Here is a 19,422-nt window from a genome sequence, read left to right as displayed (position 1 = left end):
CAGCAGCAAGCCTGATGTGGGGCTCGAACTTTTGAACCGGGAGATCATGACCTGAGCCAAAGTCAGTCAACCAACTGAGCTACCCAGGTGCCCCTAAAATAATTTGTTTAAGTTCATTTCTTTTTGAGAGAGACAGACAGACAGACAGAGTGCGAGTGGGAAAGGGGCAGAGAGAGAGGGAGACACAGAATCTGAAGCAGGCTCCAGGCTCTGAGTCAGCACAGAGCCTGACGTGGGGCTCGAACTCACAAACCACAAGATCATGACCTGAGCCAAAGTTGGATGCTCAACCAACTGAGCCACTCAGGTGCCCCCAAAATAATTTTTAATACAAGAGTAACATGTACTTGTTGTAAATAAAAATAAAAATAAAAATAAAAAAGATTAACCACAGAAGTATATAAAGAAAAAATCCAATGTTTATGCTTACCATCCCCACACATCTTACCCTAAAACCCATTCTCCAGAGACGGCCACTGTCAGGTTGGTCAATACATTTCCAATGCTTCTCCTATGTGTATATGTCCCTGAAAACACACACACACACACACACACACACACACACACACACACACACACACCTAGTTGGTATTGGGATTTTTTTTTTTAAATGAAACCATACCCTGGAATAAGCTTTTTAAACAATGTGTTACTGATATTTTCTATCTCAATTTGGATAGATCTCCCATGTTCTTGTAATGGCTTTGTAAGACCTCAAAGTTTGGATGAACCAGATTGTATTTAATTATCCCCTTATTAATGGACATTTAGGTTGTTTCCATTTAAAAATATAAATCACAAGTGATGCCGCAATGGAAATCCTCACATATGTGCGCATGTGTTATGTGTGCTTGTATAAAGTGCACTTAAGTATCTACTATGGATAAATAGCTCAAAGTGGAATTGCTCGATCAGAGAGAATGTGTTTGGGGAATGTTCCTAGGCAATGCCCAAATGTCCTTCTGAAAGGTTCCAGCTTATATTCACTGCAGTGAATGATGGTGCCCTTTCCTCTACATCCTTGACAATAATGTGATATTGTTGATCTTTTTTTTTTTTTTTTTTTTTGCTCATCCAATGAATATAAGTGAGCCTATGTTTGTTGTTTCATTGGTTACTTGATCATTGGTAAAACTTGTTTTCCTTTCATTTTTTTATTGTCTGATTTTATTTCTACTGTGAATTTATTTACCAGTTGTAATTTTGCCTGTTTCTCCATTCAGTTGGTTGTATTTTCTTATGGATCTATAGAAACCCTTCATATACTTGGGATATTAACTCGTTGTTAAGTACATAGTTGTAAATGTTGTTCCCTGGTGTGTTTTATGCCTTTTGTTGATGGGGTCTTTCACCATAAAGCTGTTTTTAATTTTTTTTTTTTAATTTTTTTTTTTTTTTTATTTATTTTTGGGACAGAGAGAGACAGAGCATGAACGGGGGAGGGGCAGAGAGAGAGGGAGACACAGAATCGGAAACAGGCTCCAGGCTCCGAGCCATCAGCCCAGAGCCTGACGCGGGGCTCGAACTCACGGACCGCGAGATCGTGACCTGGCTGAAGTCGGACGCTTAACCGACTGCGCCATCCAGGCGCCCCTTTAATTTTTTTTTTTAATGTTTATTTATTTTTGAGACAGAGAGAGACAGAGCATGAATGGGGGAGGGGCAGAGAGAGAGGGAGACACAGAATCGGAAGCAGGCTCCAGGCTCTGAGCTGTCAGCACAGAGCCCGACGCGGGGCTCGAACTCACAGACCGTGAGATCATGACCTGAGCCGAAGTCGGACGCTTAACCGACTGAGCCACCCAGGCGCCCCAAAGCTGTTTTTAATTTTTATGTGTCAGATTAGTTTAATTTTTTCTTTATGGTGTCTGAGATCTGTGAGACCACATGTGGGAGAAGGCTACCCATGTCTAACTCATGTCCATGACCCTTCTGTAGAATGCCAAAATCACCCATCTCTGATACTGCCCCACACTAATCATCTCTTCTTGTAAGTTTCTTCTAAGTGTGCATTAAGGAAAAATGAAAACACCAAAATAGGGAGACAGAGGAATAAGAGTACCTCCTTGTTCCCATCAACCAGGTCCCAATCTATCAATTCCCTGATGATGCTGACACAACAACAAAATAATTGCTCTCTTATGCAGTATTTGCAAACAAATTCCAGATATCATATCTTTTTCTCAATAATGATTTCATCTGTGTACCAGAAGATAAAGGCCTAAACAGAAACTAAAGTAGCATGATCAAACCGATGTAGAAACTGTAAATCCTTAACAATGAAAATATTTATCAATGAAGACCTCAAACTTGTCACAAGTGAATGCATGGAATTATATTGTTGATGTTATTGCTCTTTGGGGGTATTTCCTTTTCTCTTTCTGAGTATTGAAAATCATTTGACACTGTGATTGTGGGGGTTGGGTGTTTTCAGGACTGTTGGGTCTGTAATAATCCCCCATCACTCTACTTTTCCTTGCAAAGAAGGGACTAAGGGGCTGAGCGGCTGGTCCTGGGATTCTCCCATGGTGGGGATGCAGCCACAACCTCCCAGAGTTGTATCTGAGCCATCCTCTCTGCTTTCTCATCCTGCAAAGGGCTTCTGGCATCAGATCCTTCAGGAGGTCCAGTTTGTATGACATCAGAATCACCTCCCTGGACAGTTGGCTACTTTGCATCAAAGGACCCACATCAAGTGAACCTTTTTAGGTAGGATTAGCTGCTTTGATGTTCAAAGACTCCGTCCATCCGATGGACAGGGTGCATCACAGCAATATTTCATTTCTGTCCTCCTTCTCCTGGGAGGGCTGACACATACCTAGGTGGGGAGTGCCTTTCATGTGCAGGGAAAAGAAGAAATGTGCACCGTTCCCTGCTCTTCCCTACTTCACAGGATGATGACCTGCTCCCTCCACCCTCCCCTGCTGACTCATTTTTATTTGGTGACCTGGTACATGCTGGGATTCAATGGATCCGATTTTGGGAATGTACCAGTGTTGTCCACACTGCATGATGGCTTCATGTCTGCCCATATGGACATTCGTCCACTGGGAGTCTATTCAGGTGGCTCCTGGGTACATTCACATGACCCCAGGAGATCTCAACAGCTCCAGCTTTCTGAGGGAAAAAATATTCTATTTCATCTTGTGCATACTTGCCCAGGCCTGAAATTGGTCACTGATGCCAGTTTCATTTCGTGGGAGGTGGCATTTAAGACTCTTTAAGAGAAGCATAGCAGCAGTCACATACCAGACCCTCCCCAACATGAGCTCAGATTGGGGCTTGGCTGGGCTGCTCCCAAGGTCACCTGGACACAGGCTGGCATGTTTTACAGGACCAGGCCACACATCACTTAACAACAGTCCCAAACTAGCACATCCCCTGGGATAATAAGACAGAGCCCTCTGAAGTTATGTCTTGGGACATAGTTAGTTGCCAATGTCCATACACAGTCCAACTCTTTCTCCCTGCAAAGGATCCTTTGGGAGGGAGGGTACTCCCTCCACCCTCACCTCACATCTCCCCAGGGTATTACAATGTTTGAACATACAGAAAAGAGATGTCCTGTTCATTTCCATGGAAAATAACTCACAATGACACAAAAGCCTTCCACAAACTCACTCCAATATCCAAGAGATAGTGGTAGAAACAGCAAATCAGATACCAACTTCCATTGGAAGAATTGATTCCAAGGATCCTATTGCTGTACACATGGGGACATTGGTGCTATTCTGATATGGGTGTGGGACATGTGGCTCCTCTGTTGAGCAAACACCAGCCTGAAGCAGTACCCTCACTTCCTCCATCACAGCTGCAAGTGGGGGGCTGGGGTTGGGGCAGGGCCTCCCATGGACGGGGTTTTTGTATGAGCCTGTATCACAGTGTTGGGTGTTCGGCGGAGGTACCCAGCTGAGCGTCCTAGGTGAGTCTCATCTTCTCCCTGCTCCCCTGCTGTTCCAGACATTTGGGCATTTTTTGACTGTTTTTTTTTTCTCTGTGTATCTTATATAAAAGTCTTGGTTACTCTTTCACCCGGCACCTCAGCCCCTAGGACCCTGCTCTCCTCCCTTCCCTGTACCGACTGTCGTGCTTGCTTCTTTGTTCATCATAACCCCGCACCTCCTACCTGAGGCACAGGGAATGGTGGAATGACCTAAAATCTAAAATCTGTCTGCCGGGGTCATCCTGGGACCCCCATGTACTCTGTTCTGTCCTCTCCTGTCTGGTCTTGTGTTGGACCTTTTTTATATCTGGGAGTCACTAAGAGTCCCCATAGAAAATGGAAGAAAGAACAGGGAGCATTGAGGGGGTGACCATGTGGAGAATTTGCAGGGACACGGCACCCTCAGGGCTAAGGCTGGGGACACATGGGTCAGACATTTAAAACAGGGCCCTGGAACTGTGCGACTCAGGATCTGGGGTGGTCAATGGTGTACCGGTGGAGCAGCTAACCCCACCCCCAGGCCTCATGGGGTTGCAAGGCAGAACCCTGAGGTGTCCTGAAAACTCAAGGAAACCAGCAAGAGGGAGGACAGTGGGGAGAAGAGAAGGTGCCAGGGAAAGGGTCATGGAATGAAAGGATGTGAGAACTGGATGAACACTTGAGTCCTTGCAGGAAATACTTCATACCCCAAAGAGAGGCGGAATCTATGGAATGAAGGCTCTAGTGATATGACTGATTTGCAGGACATGGAGGGCAAGGCTGCAGAAGACAATGGAATGAGAGAGACACAAGAGACACAGGCAGACACTCTATTATCAGCAAGGATCCTATCCAATCAGGGACAGCCCAGGAGAGACATATCTGGGTAAAAACAGATCTCTTAGGACAAAGACTCTCACTTCCCCAGCACAGAAGTGTCAGATCAGAATGGTATACAGGATGATTCAATGGAGGTCAGAGAGCTCACATCATAATCCTGACCATAGAGGGACAAACATAGAGCCCAGACAGTCACTGTCAGCATGTCACAGGAGGCAGGGGCAGGACAGTGAGAGTTCAATGTCTCTGTGGGAGGACAGGTGCCAGGAGAGTCTCAGGATGGGTGGTGACAGAAATTCAACTCAAAGACTCCCAGCACAGGTGGGGAGATTTTTGAGGAACACCTTAACCCACCCCCACCCTTGACATGAACCCGTGGACACAGACTGTGCACTAGGGGCCTGATTGGATGTTCAAGAACCTATTCCCACATGAAGACTAAGGTCAAGTGACCCCATGGTGGATGCTGAGCCTCTGACCTCTTTTCCCTCCCCCACCCCACAGGTCAGCCCAAGTCAGCCCCCTCGGTCACACTCTTCCCACCCTCCAATGAGGAGCTCAGCGCCAACAAGGCCACCCTGGCGTGCCTCATCAATGACTTCTACCCCAGAGGCTTGACGGTGGCCTGGAAGGCAGACGGCACGCCCGTCACCAAGGGCGTGGAGACCACCAAGCCCTCCAAACAGAGCAACAACAAGTATGCAGCCAGCAGCTACCTGAGCCTGTCACCGGACGAGTGGAAATCTCGCAGCAGATTCACCTGCCAGGTCACGCATGAGGGGAGCACCGTGGAGAAGAGTGTGGTCCCTGCAGAGTGTTCTTAGGTCCCTGAGACTGTCAGGGATGGAGGCCTTCCTCACCCAGATACACCTTCCCCAGTTCATCATGTACCCCTGAGAGCCAACTCCTGGATCAGCTCAGACCAGGAAGGTCACACACCCTCCCGGTTTCTATTTGTGCTGAATAAAGAACTTATTGTTTATCATTCAACATTTTTTATGTGAATTCTCTGTCTGGTTATGTCTGAGCTAATGGCTTAGTAATTAAGAGAAGGGACAGTTATGACACGTGATTCTATCTAACCGCCATCCACCCAACTAACCCTAAAAGGACTCCATTGACTCTGTATCCCCCTGGGTGTGACCCAGAGTAGAAAATAGTCCTGCCATACCAGCCCCCAGGATGCAGTCTTTGCCACCTGGAAAGGGAGAAAAACTGAGTGAGAAGGACCAGGGGTCCCCATAGGGTGTCAGGGAGGAGCAAGGAGAGTCCCAGGAGCCAGCAGTGGGCAGAAGCAACAATAAGGAGGAACGAGGTCCTTGAGCAGAAACTGGTCTTTAGGAACAGAGGTGAACTTCCTGGTTCCATACAGGGTGACCCAGAGGGGAGAGTGACTACCAAGTGAGGGGTCCATGGTTGGCACCTTAGTAGGGAGCCATGGAAAGCTCTGAACAATGCATCTTAGAAGTACATTTCTCAAACTTTCACAATACCTGTTAGGTGAGTAAAGACACTAACAAGTCCTACAGAGAAACAGTTTCATATCTTGTAGCCTAACCCTTCCTGAACCTAGTTGATTCTCCTAACCAACTGAGGAAGCTCTGGAACACTCTTCAAGACAGTTGTGTTGCTACTTGAGGTCAGGCTGAGGCACAAGGACAACAGTCTATGTTCTGTTGGGCCTCAGTCAAGGTCAGGCTCAAAGAGACCCTAACAGGGGGCTGTGACCTCAGTCATGAAGAGTCTCATCATCTAAACTGAGATCAAGGAGAGTTACTCTATGGTTAGGTTATAAATGAAGTTGATGATATCAGCCTGCAAGTGGTGGGGACATGGAGAACTGAGTAAATGACAAAGGAGGCCATCCTGGGCACATAATGGGCAGCCACGATTATCCAAAAGAGGGGAGCCAATTCGTATTCAGGAGTATAGTTCAGCTGGTGCAGACCAAGTCAGGCAGAGTGAGTGTGGCCTGAGGGCTATGGCAAAGTCAGGATCCCCTTCCCCAGGTATTCAGGGTCCACTGAGCCTCCTATGCCTGAGCCTCCTTCACTCACTGTGGCTCAATCCTGAGTGCATCTGTAGCCTGGTATCAGAGACACACTCACTCCCAGGTCAGTGAAGCAGGCGAGGTCGTTCTCACAGAGATGCCGGCACAACAAGCCCCCTGTCTATGTCTCCAGCTCATCAGAGACAAGGAGTTGCTTTCACCTGACCTGCAAGGAAGCCAGATCAGACCAGAGAAGAGCCTACAAAGCCCAGGAATTCTGAGAGCACAGGGAACCATTAGAGTTTTATCCCAGCCACTCCTGCCCTAGGGAAGCCGAAGAGGGAGAAGGGAGATTAGGGGGTCCTAGTATGCCACAGCACCTGCTGGCCCCATGTCATGGATCTGAGTGCTTGGACCACATGTGGGAGAAGGCCACCCAAGTCTAACTCATAACCCTGCTGTAGAATGCAAAAATCACCCCACCTCTGATACTGCCCCACACTAATCATCTCTTCTTGTAAGTTTCTTCTAAGTGTGCATTAAGGAAAAATGAAAACACCAAAATAGGGAGACAGAGGAATAAGAGTACCTCCATGTTCCCATCAACCAGGTCCCAATCTATCAATTCCCTGATGATGCTGACACAACAAAATAATTGCTCTCTTATGCAATATTTGGAAACAAATTCCAGATATCATATCTTTTTCTCAATAATGATTTCATCTGTGTACCAGAAAAGATAAAGGCCTAAACAGAAACTAAAGTAGCATGATCAAACCGATGTAGAAACTATAAATCCTTAACAATGAAAATACTTATCAGTGAAGACCTCAAACTTGTCACAAGTGAATGCATGGAATTATATTGTTGATGTTATTGCTCTTTGGGGGTATTTCCTTTTCTCTTTCTGAGTATTGAAAATCATTTGACACTGTGATTGTGGGGGTCGGGTGTCTTCAGGACTGTTGGGTCTGTAAGAATCCCCCATCACTCTACTTTTCCTTGCAAGGAAGGGACTAAGGGGCTGAGCGGCTGGTGCTGGGACTCTCCCATGGTGGGGATGCAGCCACAACCTCCCAGAGTTGTATCTGAGCCATCCTCTCTGCTTTCTCATCCTGCAAAGGGCTTCTGGCATCAGATCCTTCAGGAGGTCCAGTTTGTACAATGTCAGAATCACCTCCCTGAACAGTTGGCTACTTTGCATCAAAGGACCCACATCAAGTGGACCTTTTTAGGTAGGATTAGCTGCTTTGATGTTCAAAGACTCCGTCCATCCGATGGACAGGGTGCATCACGGCAATATTTCATTTGTTTTCCTTCTCCTAGGAGGGCTGCCACGTACCCAGGTGGGGAGTACATTTCATGTGCAGGGAAAAAAAGAAATGTGCACTGTTCCCTGCTCTTCCCTACTTCACAGGATGATGACCTGCTCCCTCACCCTCCCCTGCTGACTCATTTCTATTTGGTGACCTGGTACATGCTGGGATTGAGGAGATAGGCTCGTGGAATGCATGGGGTTGTCCACTATACATATGGTAATGAGGTCGTATCTATGGACATTAGTCCAGTCAGAGCCCTTCAGGTGGCTCCTGGGTACACTCACGTGACCCCAGATGATCTCTATAGCTCCTGCTATCTGATGGACAACATATTCTACTTCACTTGTGCCTACCCACCCCAGGCCTGAAAGTGGTCACTGATACCAGTTCCATTTCATGGCAGGGAGCGTTTAAGCCCCCTGAATAAAGCAGAGCAACAGTCACAAAGAGGCCCCTCCCCACCATGGGAATAGTTTGGCTGGGGCTGTTTCCAAGGTCTTCTGGACAAAGCCTGGAATGTCCCACAGGACAAGGACAGACCTCACATGGCACAGTCCCAAACTAGGACATCCCCTGGGAATATAAGGCTGAGGACTCTGAAATGATGATTGGGGGCATAGGAAGTTTCCAGTGGACCATACACACAGGCCCACCTGATGTTCCCTGCAGAGGAAGGTTTGGGAGAAAGGGTATACTCTCTGCCATCACCTCCTGGTCTCACCAAAGAATTAGGATTGTTTGAACATACAGAGAAGGGATTTCCTCTTCAGTTCCACAGATTGTTACCCAGGGTGACACAGAAGCCCTCCACAAACTCATTCCAATTCCCAGGATATAGAGGTAGAAACAGCAGATCAGACTCCAACTTCCTTTGGAAGAAAGGATTCCAAGGATCCTGTGGCTGCAAAATGGGGACATTGATCCTGTTATCTGCTAGGGGTGGAAGAGCTTTGGCCCCCACTGAGCAGACACTAGTATGGAGCAGTGCCCCCCACTTCTTCCATCACAACTGCAGGTGGGGTTCTAAGGGGTGGGGCAGGGATTCCCAGGCAGTGGTTTTTGTATTAGCCTGTATCGCCATGTTTTGTTTTCAGCGAAGGGACCCGGGTGACCATCCTAGATGAGTCTCATCTTCTCCCTCCTTCCATGTTCTCCCAGATGTTGGGAGTAATTGTCTATTTTTTTTTTATGTGTTTTTTCTCAATTTGATAATTCCCTAATTTTGGACACCAGTCCCTGGGACCCTGATCTTCCCTCCCACTACACACTGTCCTGCTTGTTTCTTTGGTCATCACAGCCCCTCCACTGCTAGGTGAGAGGCAAGTGATGGTCAGGATGACCTACAAACTCAACTATGTGTCCACCGGGTCATCCTGGGTCCCGTATGTGCTCTTTTCTGTCCACCTTTGAAAGGCCTCCTGTTGGACAACCTTTGTCTCTGGGAGTCACTAAGGGTCCTCAAATAAAAGGGAAGAGAGAAGGGGGAGCATTGAGGGGAGTAACCATGTAGAGATATTAAAGGGACGCGGCATGCTATGGGCCAAGGCTGAGGACACACACAAGGCTCAGGAGAAGGCCCGGGGCTCAGGGACTCAGGGTCCAGAATAAGCAATGGTGCAAGTAGAGCTCCCCACGGCCTCATGGGGTGCCGTATACACTCCCGAGCTGGCACGGGGACTCAGACAAACTTGCCAGAGGCAGGATGGAGCTTGTAGGAGTAGATGCCAGAGAAAGAGTCATGGAATGAGAAGATGTGAGACATGAGTGGACTCTTGAGTCCCTGCAGGACACACATCTGCAACAAACACAGGACAATCTATGGCATGAAAGCTCTAGTGAAATGACCATATTGCAGGACATGGGGACTGGGGCTGCAGAAAGGCTATGGATTGAGAGTGATGCAAGGCCACACAGACACACTCTGTATGATCAGCAAGGATCCTACCCCATCAGGGACAGCCCTGGAGAGACACATCTGAGTAAAAACAGACCTCTTAGGGCAAAGACCTCACACAAGACTCAAGATAGAATAGTCCACAGGATGAGCCAATAGGAGGTCAGAGAGCTCATGTAATAGCACTGGCCTCGGAGGACAAAAGTAGAGCTGAGACAGACACTGTCAAAAGTCAGAAAAGGCAAGAGCAGGACAGTGAGAGTTAGATGTCTGGGTGGAAGGAAAGATCTCAGAAGAGTCTCGGGATGGGTGGTGATAGGAATCCACCTCAAAGGTTCCCAGCAAAGGTGGGGAGATGATTGAATAACACCTTAACCCACCCCACCACCCCACAACATGGATTCACATGGACACAGAAGGGGAAATGGAGGCCTGACTGAATGCTCAGGTACCTGTACCCACATGAAGGCCGATATCAAGTGAAGTGACCCCAAACGTGGAAGCTGAGCTTCTGACCTCCTGTCCCTCCCCCACCCCACAGGTCAGCCCAAGTCCTCGCCCTCAGTTACCCTCTTGCCACCCTCCCCTGAGGAGCTCAGCAATAACAAGGCCACCCTGGCGTGCCTCATCAGTGACTTCTACCCCAGCTGCTTGACGGTGGCCTGGAAGGCAGACGGCACCCCCGTCACACAGGGCGTGGAGACCAACAACCCCCCCAAACAGAACAACAAGTATGCAGCCAGCAGCTACCTGAGGTTGTTGCCCGACAAGTAAAAATCTCACAGCAGATTCACCTGCCAGTTCACGCACGAGGGGAGCACCATGGAGAAGAATGTGGTCCCTGAGGAGTGCTCTTAGGTCAAGACATCCCCTACCCACTCAAAGGGCTTAGAGCCACAGGACCTCCAGGAAGGATTCCCCTTGCACCAGGATCATCCCAGCCCTCCTCCCAGCACCCAATCATGCTCAATAAAATGTTCTTTATTCAATCAGAATTCAGGCTGTCTGGTAATTTGGGTTAACATTTCAGTCCAGAACTCAACCACCTTTGGGGGAAAACAGGATTCTTTTGGCCTTGGGAAAAGAGCCCAGTGAAGGCGTCCTCATGTTTCATGAGGGGTTATTTTGCTCTCAGCCAGAATTGTCACACAATACTCCTGAACAGGAGATCAAAACAGCAGAAATTAAAGAGACCATCCTCCACAATGTCTCTAGCTTTCCTTCTTGTGTTAACCATGCCCACTGCCAGTCATAGCTTCCCTCACTGATACCAGATCCCCTGGATTTCTTGGATAATTCCTCAGTTTCTCCCTGGACCTGGCACCTCACCATCTACAAGAAGCCCTCCTCTGAATATTCCCACTCTCCTCTTCCTATAGACCCCCACTCACTGCCAGCTTTTCCCTGGTTTCCTACCCCATGTAGACATTCCCCACTGTCACAACCTAGAGCCTCCTCCCTCTCTCATGAGAACACCTGCTCCTACCTCCCCAGGAACACTGACTGTCCTCCTCCCACAGACTCCCTGTCACACTCACTATAGGAGCCCCTGCCTGGGCACTGGTCACTCACACCCACACTCCCACTGCTGGCATCTCACCCCACCAGTGTCTCTTGGTTCACACTACATCCAAGTTCTCTGGGAAACAGACTCCAGCTTTGCTTTCTGGGACCCCTCCGAGGCCAGGCCAACCCATGAGCCCATCATTTGTCTTTCATTAACCTGCCTAGGGTGTCTGTTACAAATCAAGACTCAGATTCTGGAAATGCGCTGTTGACAGGTTTCTCAACTGACTCATCTACTTAGGAGTTCGGTGTAGTATCTGATCATAACACACACACAAGCACACACACAGGTCCCAACAAACAGAAACATACATGCACACTCATGATGATCACAGAGACACTGGTCCATTGACAACACTGCCATGGTGGGCATCTCTATGGAAAGATCAGGAGGAGCTGGGGTAGAAGGGGCTGCACAGGGAGCCAGGATATGACATGAACAGAGACAATTCCATCTCTGTCATCCCTACCAGAGCCAGCCACCAGCAATAGAAGGCTCCAGGGATTCTATTTGTGCTGGAGTGAGACAAGAAACCTCATGAGAAGCTGGAAGGGTGTTTACGCACTCATCGAGAGCAGATCGAGGAAGCCAGTCAGAGTTCTAGCTCAGTGTGCCAATGTGACAAAGAAAGAAGGATGCCAGACCTGTGTGTCCCCTATTGTGAGCTCTGCAGGTGACATCCCAAGGCAAGGATGCAGGAGAAGGCCATAGGTGTCAGAGAGCTTCCTCAATGTGAAGGTCCAGTGCAGAGGTACAGTATGGTTTCCAGCTTGGTGGGGGAACCTGTGCTAGTGATGCTCCTGCATGTGGGCCATGTGTGATTCTCAGTCAGTTCAAGGCTAGGCACAGACTCCGACACTTCCACTCAGGGCAAAATTGTAGGATGTAGTGACTGCATCCACACACACCAGGGGCCCAACACGTCTATCCAGCTTATATTCAGCCCACATCTCCCTATACCATGACAGTTGCCCTCACAGCTCAGGATAGGCACTAAACAGTGACCATGCTACCTTCCTAAAGAACCAGCCAAAGGCAGCGATTCGGGACATCGGGGCTAAGAGAGAGATCTAAGTGCTGGGGGAAACATGATTCTCCTCCCAACACTTTCCATTCCTGACCCCAAACCTCCACTGCTTCCCCTGCAGATGATGGAGTGGCATATCCAGGAGCCTCCCCATGAGTCCCAACTCTGCAAAGGGCTCCCAGCTCCATCACCTCTGTGCTGAAACACCCCTGCTCACCCCTTCTACAATGACATCCTGACACAGACTGAGGAGAGCACACAGCACCTTCCTAAGCATGGTGTTAGCTGAATTCTGATGCCATACCTAAAGAGCATCTCTCCATCCCCTCCCCATGACTGAGGATAGATGGATTCTGAACCCTCCATGGAACTGATTCCAGGTCCCCAGGCGTCACCCCCATCACCCACCCATCTGCCTGACCAGCACCCGTGACAAGAAGGCTGGGCTTTGGGCCTCCCGTGCAGCTGCAGGTGGGCCTGGGTCAGGGGTGGAGGGGCTGACAGAGGGTTTGTGTTCCAGGCTGTGTCACAGTGTGCTTTCTTCGGCGGAGGGACCCATCTGACCGTCCTCGGTGAGTCTCCCCTTTCCTCCTCTTTTGGCTCCAGTATACAATTTCAGGTGATTTTCTTCTGCTTTCTACTGTGACCTGGGCTCAGGCTGAAGGTCTGTGGGGTCTGTAAGTTTTGCCTCTTTTATCTGCCCCTTATCTCCTCCACTGGCCCCATATTGTCAGAAGTGCTCAGGGCTACAGGGGACGTCCCCGTGAGCCCTTCCTAATCTAGACCTGAACTCAGGCCTCACTGTGACTCCAGCTCTCTCCCCAAGGAAATCTTCTCCTCTGGACTCAGGGATGGTCAGCTCACCACTCAATGTCTCTGGGCTCCAAGAGTCCGAGGAGAATTGAGGGTGAAGGGCAAATGAGTAGGGGTTCCTGCTGCCAGAGGGACCGTGAGGTGTGGGAAGGATTCTGCGGATGGCTCGGGCACCGGTTTCCATCCTTGGGGGATCCAAGGCAGAGAACTGCCTGATGAACACTGAGGACAGCCTTGGTCTCGGTACTTGGAGACATGGAGAAGGAAGTGGGACAAGGGGGTCAGGAAGAAAGGAAGGACATCACAGGAGAAGGGGGCCGTGGGTTCTGGGCCTTCCACCTCCATAGGGACACTCAGGAAGCCAGCAACAGGACAGTCTCAGGACACTCAGGCAGCAAAGTAAATGCCTTCACCACCGCAGGAAAGCCTCCTGAGCAGATAGATACGTTGGGCCAGGGTCTCCAGGTAGGAAAAGGTGACAGGTCTTGCCAAGACCTCAGAAATCTAACGATGGACAGACCCCCAGTAAACTTCACAGAACAGGGAGACCCTTCAGAACAGACATAGCCCATCCTTAAAATTGGGTTCCGCGAGTCCAAAGAAAATTGAGGGGTGAAGGCAAAGAAGTGGGGAGCTTGGACTGCTAGCAGGGCCACGGGGTGTGAGAAGGATACTGGGGACATTCAGGCATAGTATTCTGTCTTTGGCTCGTCCCAGCTGGAGGGCTGCCTGAAGCACAGAGAGCAGAGCATTGGTCTCGGGACTTGGGGACATGGAGGTGGAAGTGGGACAAGGGGGTGAAAGAGGAGGCAGGTTGTCAGAAGAGAAGGGCCCAAGGGTACTGGGACTTTCCACCTCTAGAGGAACAGTAAGGACACCAAGATCAGAACAGGTCTCAGGAGAGTGTCCTCTAAGGGAGGTGTGGTCCATGAGCAGATACATGGATCAGAGTCCGCTGATAGGGACAGGTGACAGGGACGTTGACTGCCAGCCTTCCAGAAATGGTAAACAGACAGACACCCAAATAAACTTCACAGAACAGGGAGACCCTTCAGAAAAGACATGGTCTAACCTCAAAACTGAAAATTCACCTCACTTGAAAACTCTCCATCTTACAAGACTCCCTGTAATCCAGCTCCAGGAACTCCCACTTCTTACCCACTCAGCATCCCCGGGGTCGGGGGTGGGGGTCCTGTTGGGAGGCGGGCAAGGCTGCAATGATGGTGTGAGGGGCTCTGGGGGCAGGAAACCTACTTTTCAAATGGGAACACAGCCCTGCAACAAGGACAGACTAGACACAGGGTAACCAGGTAAGGGACCTGGCGGATATGGCAGTGATGCCAACGTCCATGACAGACAGAATCACAAGGGAAAGCAGGTCTCAGAGCCAGTGCCACCAAGTCCCAGGGGGAGGACTGTGTGGATTAGGAGGACATGTGACCGGGAGAGAGTCTGAGGCCATGGAGGGACCCACACACTACTGAAGGTGGCAGTCAGATTCATTCCAACAGAAGGTGAGTGACCCTACCCATGGCTGACCTGAACTCAGCCAGCTGGAGCCCTTGAGACCCAAGCCATGGACATGACAGAGCTGTTCCCCACATCAGGACTGAGGTAGGAGCTTCAGCCATGGACACCTGATCTCTGACTTACTGCCTCTCCCCTGCCCCACAGGTCAGCCCAAGTCGGCCCCCTCGGTCACACTCTTCCCACCCTCCAATGAGGAGCTCAGCGCCAACAAGGCCACCCTGGTGTGCCTCATCAGTGACTTCTACCCCAGCGGCTTGACGGTGGCCTGGAAGGCAGACGGCACTCCCGTCACCCAGGGCGTGGAGACCACCAAGCCCTCCAAACAGAGCAACAACAAGTACGCGGCCAGCAGCTACCTGAGCCTGTCACCGAACCAGTGGAAATCTCGCAGCAGATTCACCTGCCAGGTCACGCACGAGGGGAGCACTGTGGAGAAGAGTGTGGTCCCCGCAGAGTGTTCTTAGGTCCCCGAGACTGTCAGGGATGGAGGCCTTCCTCACCCAGATACACCTTCCCCAGCTCACCATGTACCCCTGAGAGCCAACTCCTGGATCAGCTCAGACCGGGAAGGTCACACACCCTCCCGGTTTCTATTTGTGCTCAATAAAGAACTTATCATTTATCATTCAACATTTCTGATGTGAATTCTCTGTCTGTTATGTCTGGGTTAAAGGCTTAGTAATTAAGAGAAGGGACAGTAATGGTATGAGATTCTATCTAACCGCCATCCACCCAACTAACCCTAAAAGCACCCCATTGATGCTCTATCCCCCTGGGTACGACCCAGAGTAGGAAATAATCCTGTAGTACCAGCGCCCGGGATGCAGTCCTTGCCACCTGGAAAGGGAGAAACTGAGTGAGAAGGACCAGGGAGGGCCTGCAGGGTATCAGGGAGAAACAAGGAGAGTCCCAGGAGCCAGCAGTGGGCAGAAGCAACAGTAAGGAGGAACGAGGTCCTTGAGCAGAAACAATGGTCTTTAGGAACAGAAGTGAACTTCCCAGTTCCATACAAGTGACCCAGAGGGGAGAATGACTAACAAACGAGGGGGTCCATGGTTGGCCCGTTAGCAGGAAGCCATGGAAAGCATCTTAGAAGTACATTTCTCAAACTCATAATTCATGTTAGGTGAGTAAAGATGCTAACAAGGCCTACTGGGAAACAGTTTCACATCTTGTAGCCTATCCCTTCCCGAACCGACTTGACTCTCCCAACCAACTCAGGAAGCCCTGGAACACTCTTCAAGACAGCAGTGTTCACCCACACTAGTGCTGGGAACTGGAGGTCAGGATGAGGCACAAGGACAACCAGTCTATGTGGTTTGGGGTCTAGGTCAAGGTCAGGCTCAAAGGGACCCGAACAGAGGAGCTGGGACCTCAATCCTGAAGTCTCATCATCAGAACTGAGACCAAGGAGAGAGTTACTTTATGGTTAGGTTATAGATGAACGCGATGATACGACCCTGTATGTGGTAGAGACATGGAGAACTGAGTAAATGACAAAGGACACCTTCTTGGGCACATAATGGGCAGCCAATGATTATCCCAAAGAGAGGGAGCCAATTTGAATTCAGGAGTATAGTTCAGCTGGTGCAGACCAGCCCAGGCAGAGTTGTATGGCCTGAAGGCTACAGCAAAGTAAGGATCCCCTTCCCCAGGTACTCAGGGCCCACTGAACCGCCAATACACAAGCCTCCATCACTCACTGTGGCTGAATACTGAATGCACCTGTGGACTTCTATCAGAGATATACTCATTCTGAGGTCACTGAAGCAGTAGAGGTCAGTCTCGTAGAGATGCAGGCACAAGCAGCCCTCTGTTTATGTCTCCAGCTCATCACAGACAAGGAGCTGCCTTCACCAGACCTGCAAGGGAGCCAGGTCAGCCCAGGGACAGAGCCTACAACGCCCAGGAGTTCTGAGAGCACAGGGACCCCTTAGAGTGTTATCCCAGCCACCCCTGCCCTAGGGAAGCCTAAGAGGGAGAAGGATATTAGGGGGTCCTAGTATCCCACAGCAACTGCTGGCCACATTTCATGGATCTGAATGCTGAGCCCCAAATGAGGGAGAAGGCCACCTAGTCTAACTCATATCCATGACCCTGCTGTAGAATGCCAAAATCACCCCACATCTGGTACTGCCCCACACTATCATCTCTTCTTGTAATTTTCTTGTGAAGTGTGCATTAAAGATAAATGAAAACACCAAAAAAGGGAGATAGAGGAAGAAGAATACCTGCATGTTCCCATCAACTAGGTCCCAATCTATCAATACCTTGATGATGCTGACACAATAACAAGATAATTGTTCTGTTATTGCAATATTTGGAAACAAATTCCAGATATCATATCTTTTTCTCAATAATGATTTCATCTGTATACCAGAAGATAAAGGCCTAAACAGAAACTAAAGTAGCATGATCAAACCGATGTAGACACTGAGAATAAATCCTTAACCACCAAAATACTTATCATCAAAGATCTCAAACTTGTCACAAGTGAATGCATGGAATTATATTGTTGCTGCTATCATTATTTGGGGGGACTTCCTTTTCTCTTTCTGAGTATTGAATAACATTTGACAGTGTGATTGCGGTATGTGTCTTCATGTGTCTTGGATCTGTAAGAATCTCCCAAATCACTCTACTTTTCCTTGCAAGGAAGGGGCTTCGGGGGTGAGCTGCTGGTCCTGGGACTGTCCCATGGTGGGGATGCAGCCACAACCTCCCAGAGTTGTATCTGAGCCATCCTCTCTGCTTCCTCATCCTGCAAAGGGCTTCTGGCATCAGATCCTTCAGGAGGTCCAGTTTGTACAACGTCAGAATCACCTCCCTGGACAGTTGGCTACTTTGCATCAAAGGACCCACATCGAGTGGACCTTTTTAGGTAGGATTAGCTGCTTTGATGTTCAATGGCTCTGTCCATCAGATGGAAAGGGTGCATCATGGCAATATTTCATTTCTGTCCTCCTTCTCCTGGGAGGGCTGCCACATACCTAGGTGGGGAGTACCTTTCATGTGCAGGGAAAAGAAGAAATGTGCACTGTTCCCTGCTCTTCCCTACTTCACAGGATGATGACCTGCTCCCTCCACCCTCCCCTGCTGACTCATTTCTATTTGGTGACCTGGTACATACTGGGATTGACCAGAAAGGCTGGTGGAATGCATTGGGTTGTCCACTACACATATGGAAATGTAGCTGCATCTATGGACATTAGTCTAGTCGGAGCCTCTTCAGGTGGCTCCTGGGTACACTCACAGGACCCCAGGTTATCTCTATAGCTCCTGCTATCTGATGGACAACATATTCTACTTCACTAGTGCCTACCCACTCCAGGCCTGAAAGTGGTCACTGATGCTAGTTCCTTTTTGTGGCAGATGGAATTTAAGACTCCTTGAAACAAGCAGAGCAACAGTCACACAGCCAACCTTCCCCAACATGGCACTAGATAGGGGTTTGGCTAGGGCTGTTCCCCAAGTCACCAGGACATAGGCCGGCATGTCCCACAAGAACAGGACAGACTTCACTTGGGACAGTCCCAAACTAGGACATCCCCTCGCAAAATAAAGCTGAGCTCTATGGAATCATGGTTGGGGGCATAGGAAGTTTCCAGTGGCCCATGCACACAGGCCAACCTGCTATCACCTGCAGAGAAAAGTTTGGGATGAAGGTTAAACTCCCTCCCTCACCTGATTGTCTCACCAAAAAATTAGGATGTTTCAACATATAGAGAAGCGATATCCTCTTCAGATCCATAGATCCTTGCAGTGACAGAGAGGCCCTCCACAAACTCATTCCAATTCCTAGGAGTTACAGGTTGGAACAGCATTCAGACACCTACTTCTTTGGAAGACTTGATTCCAGGATCCTGTGGCTGCACACATAGGGACACTGACCCTGTTATCCACTAGAAGAGGAAGACCTGTGGCCCCCCACTGAAAAGACACCAGCATGGAGCAGTGCCCCAACCTCCTCCATCACAGCTGCAAGTGGGGGGTCTAGGGGGTGGGGCACGGACTCCCAGGCATTGGTTTTTGTATTAGCATGTATCACAGTGCTTTCTTTTTGGCAAAGGGACCCGGGTGACCATCCTAGGTGAGTCTCATCTTCTCCCTCTTTCCGTGCTTTCCCACATTTTTGGGAAATTTTCTGCTATTTTTTTTTCTTTCTGTGTCTTTTCTCAACTTGGTCACTCTTTCGTCTGGGACCCCAGTCCCTGGGACCCTGATCTCCTTCCCTCCCTCTACACTGTACTGCTTGCTTCTCTGGTCAACACAGCCCCTCCCCTACCAACTGAGAGGCAGAGGATGGTCGGGATGAGCTAAAAACTCATCTGTGTGTCCGCCGGGTCATCCTGGGTCCCACATGTGCTCTTTTCTGTCTACTGTTGTAAGGCCCTGGACAACGTTTGTCTCTGGGACTCACTAAGGGTACCCATAAAAAAGGGAAGAGAGAACAGGGAGCATTGAGGGGGTGACAATGTGGAGTATTTACTGGGTCAGGCAGCCTCAGAGCCAAGGCTGAG

At 49.4% G+C, this 19,422-nt stretch overlaps 2 protein-coding genes and 2 gene segments (V, D, J or C); all 4 read left to right on the top strand.

Annotated features, from left to right (window-relative positions):
- Positions 1-5,752, top strand: part of LOC122203330 — a 277,599-nt gene extending 271,847 nt beyond the window's left edge. Inside the window, 2 exon segments of the V gene segment in view lie at positions 3,885-3,922; positions 5,267-5,752. Coding sequence covers positions 3,885-3,922; positions 5,267-5,586 — 358 coding nt within the window.
- The window catches only part of LOC122203328 (immunoglobulin lambda-1 light chain-like), an 814,466-nt gene extending 798,934 nt beyond the window's left edge, over positions 1-15,532 (top strand). For 6 of the 8 annotated variants that reach the window (XM_042910043.1, XM_042910047.1, XM_042910041.1 and 3 more), the window contains exons 3-4: positions 13,094-13,131; positions 15,047-15,532. In XM_042910043.1, the coding sequence (XP_042765977.1) occupies positions 13,094-13,131; positions 15,047-15,366 (358 nt within the window). In that variant the 3' untranslated portion in view covers positions 15,367-15,532. Of the gene's footprint in view, positions 1-13,092; positions 13,132-15,046 lie in introns of all 8 variants that reach the window. The other 2 variants (XM_042910042.1, XM_042910048.1) reach the window with 1 other exon arrangement.
- LOC122203332 (immunoglobulin lambda-1 light chain-like) overlaps positions 1-19,422 on the top strand; it is a 614,033-nt gene that overhangs the window by 534,076 nt on the left and 60,535 nt on the right. The window lies entirely within an intron of this gene.
- LOC122203331 overlaps positions 1-19,422 on the top strand; it is an 803,799-nt gene that overhangs the window by 765,059 nt on the left and 19,318 nt on the right.

This window comes from Panthera leo, chromosome D3, assembly GCF_018350215.1.
Source record: "Panthera leo isolate Ple1 chromosome D3, P.leo_Ple1_pat1.1, whole genome shotgun sequence".
Taxonomy (NCBI): domain Eukaryota; kingdom Metazoa; phylum Chordata; class Mammalia; order Carnivora; family Felidae; genus Panthera; species Panthera leo.
The sequence above is the reverse complement of the archived record's forward strand: the minus strand, read 5'-3'. Positions and strand labels throughout refer to the sequence as shown.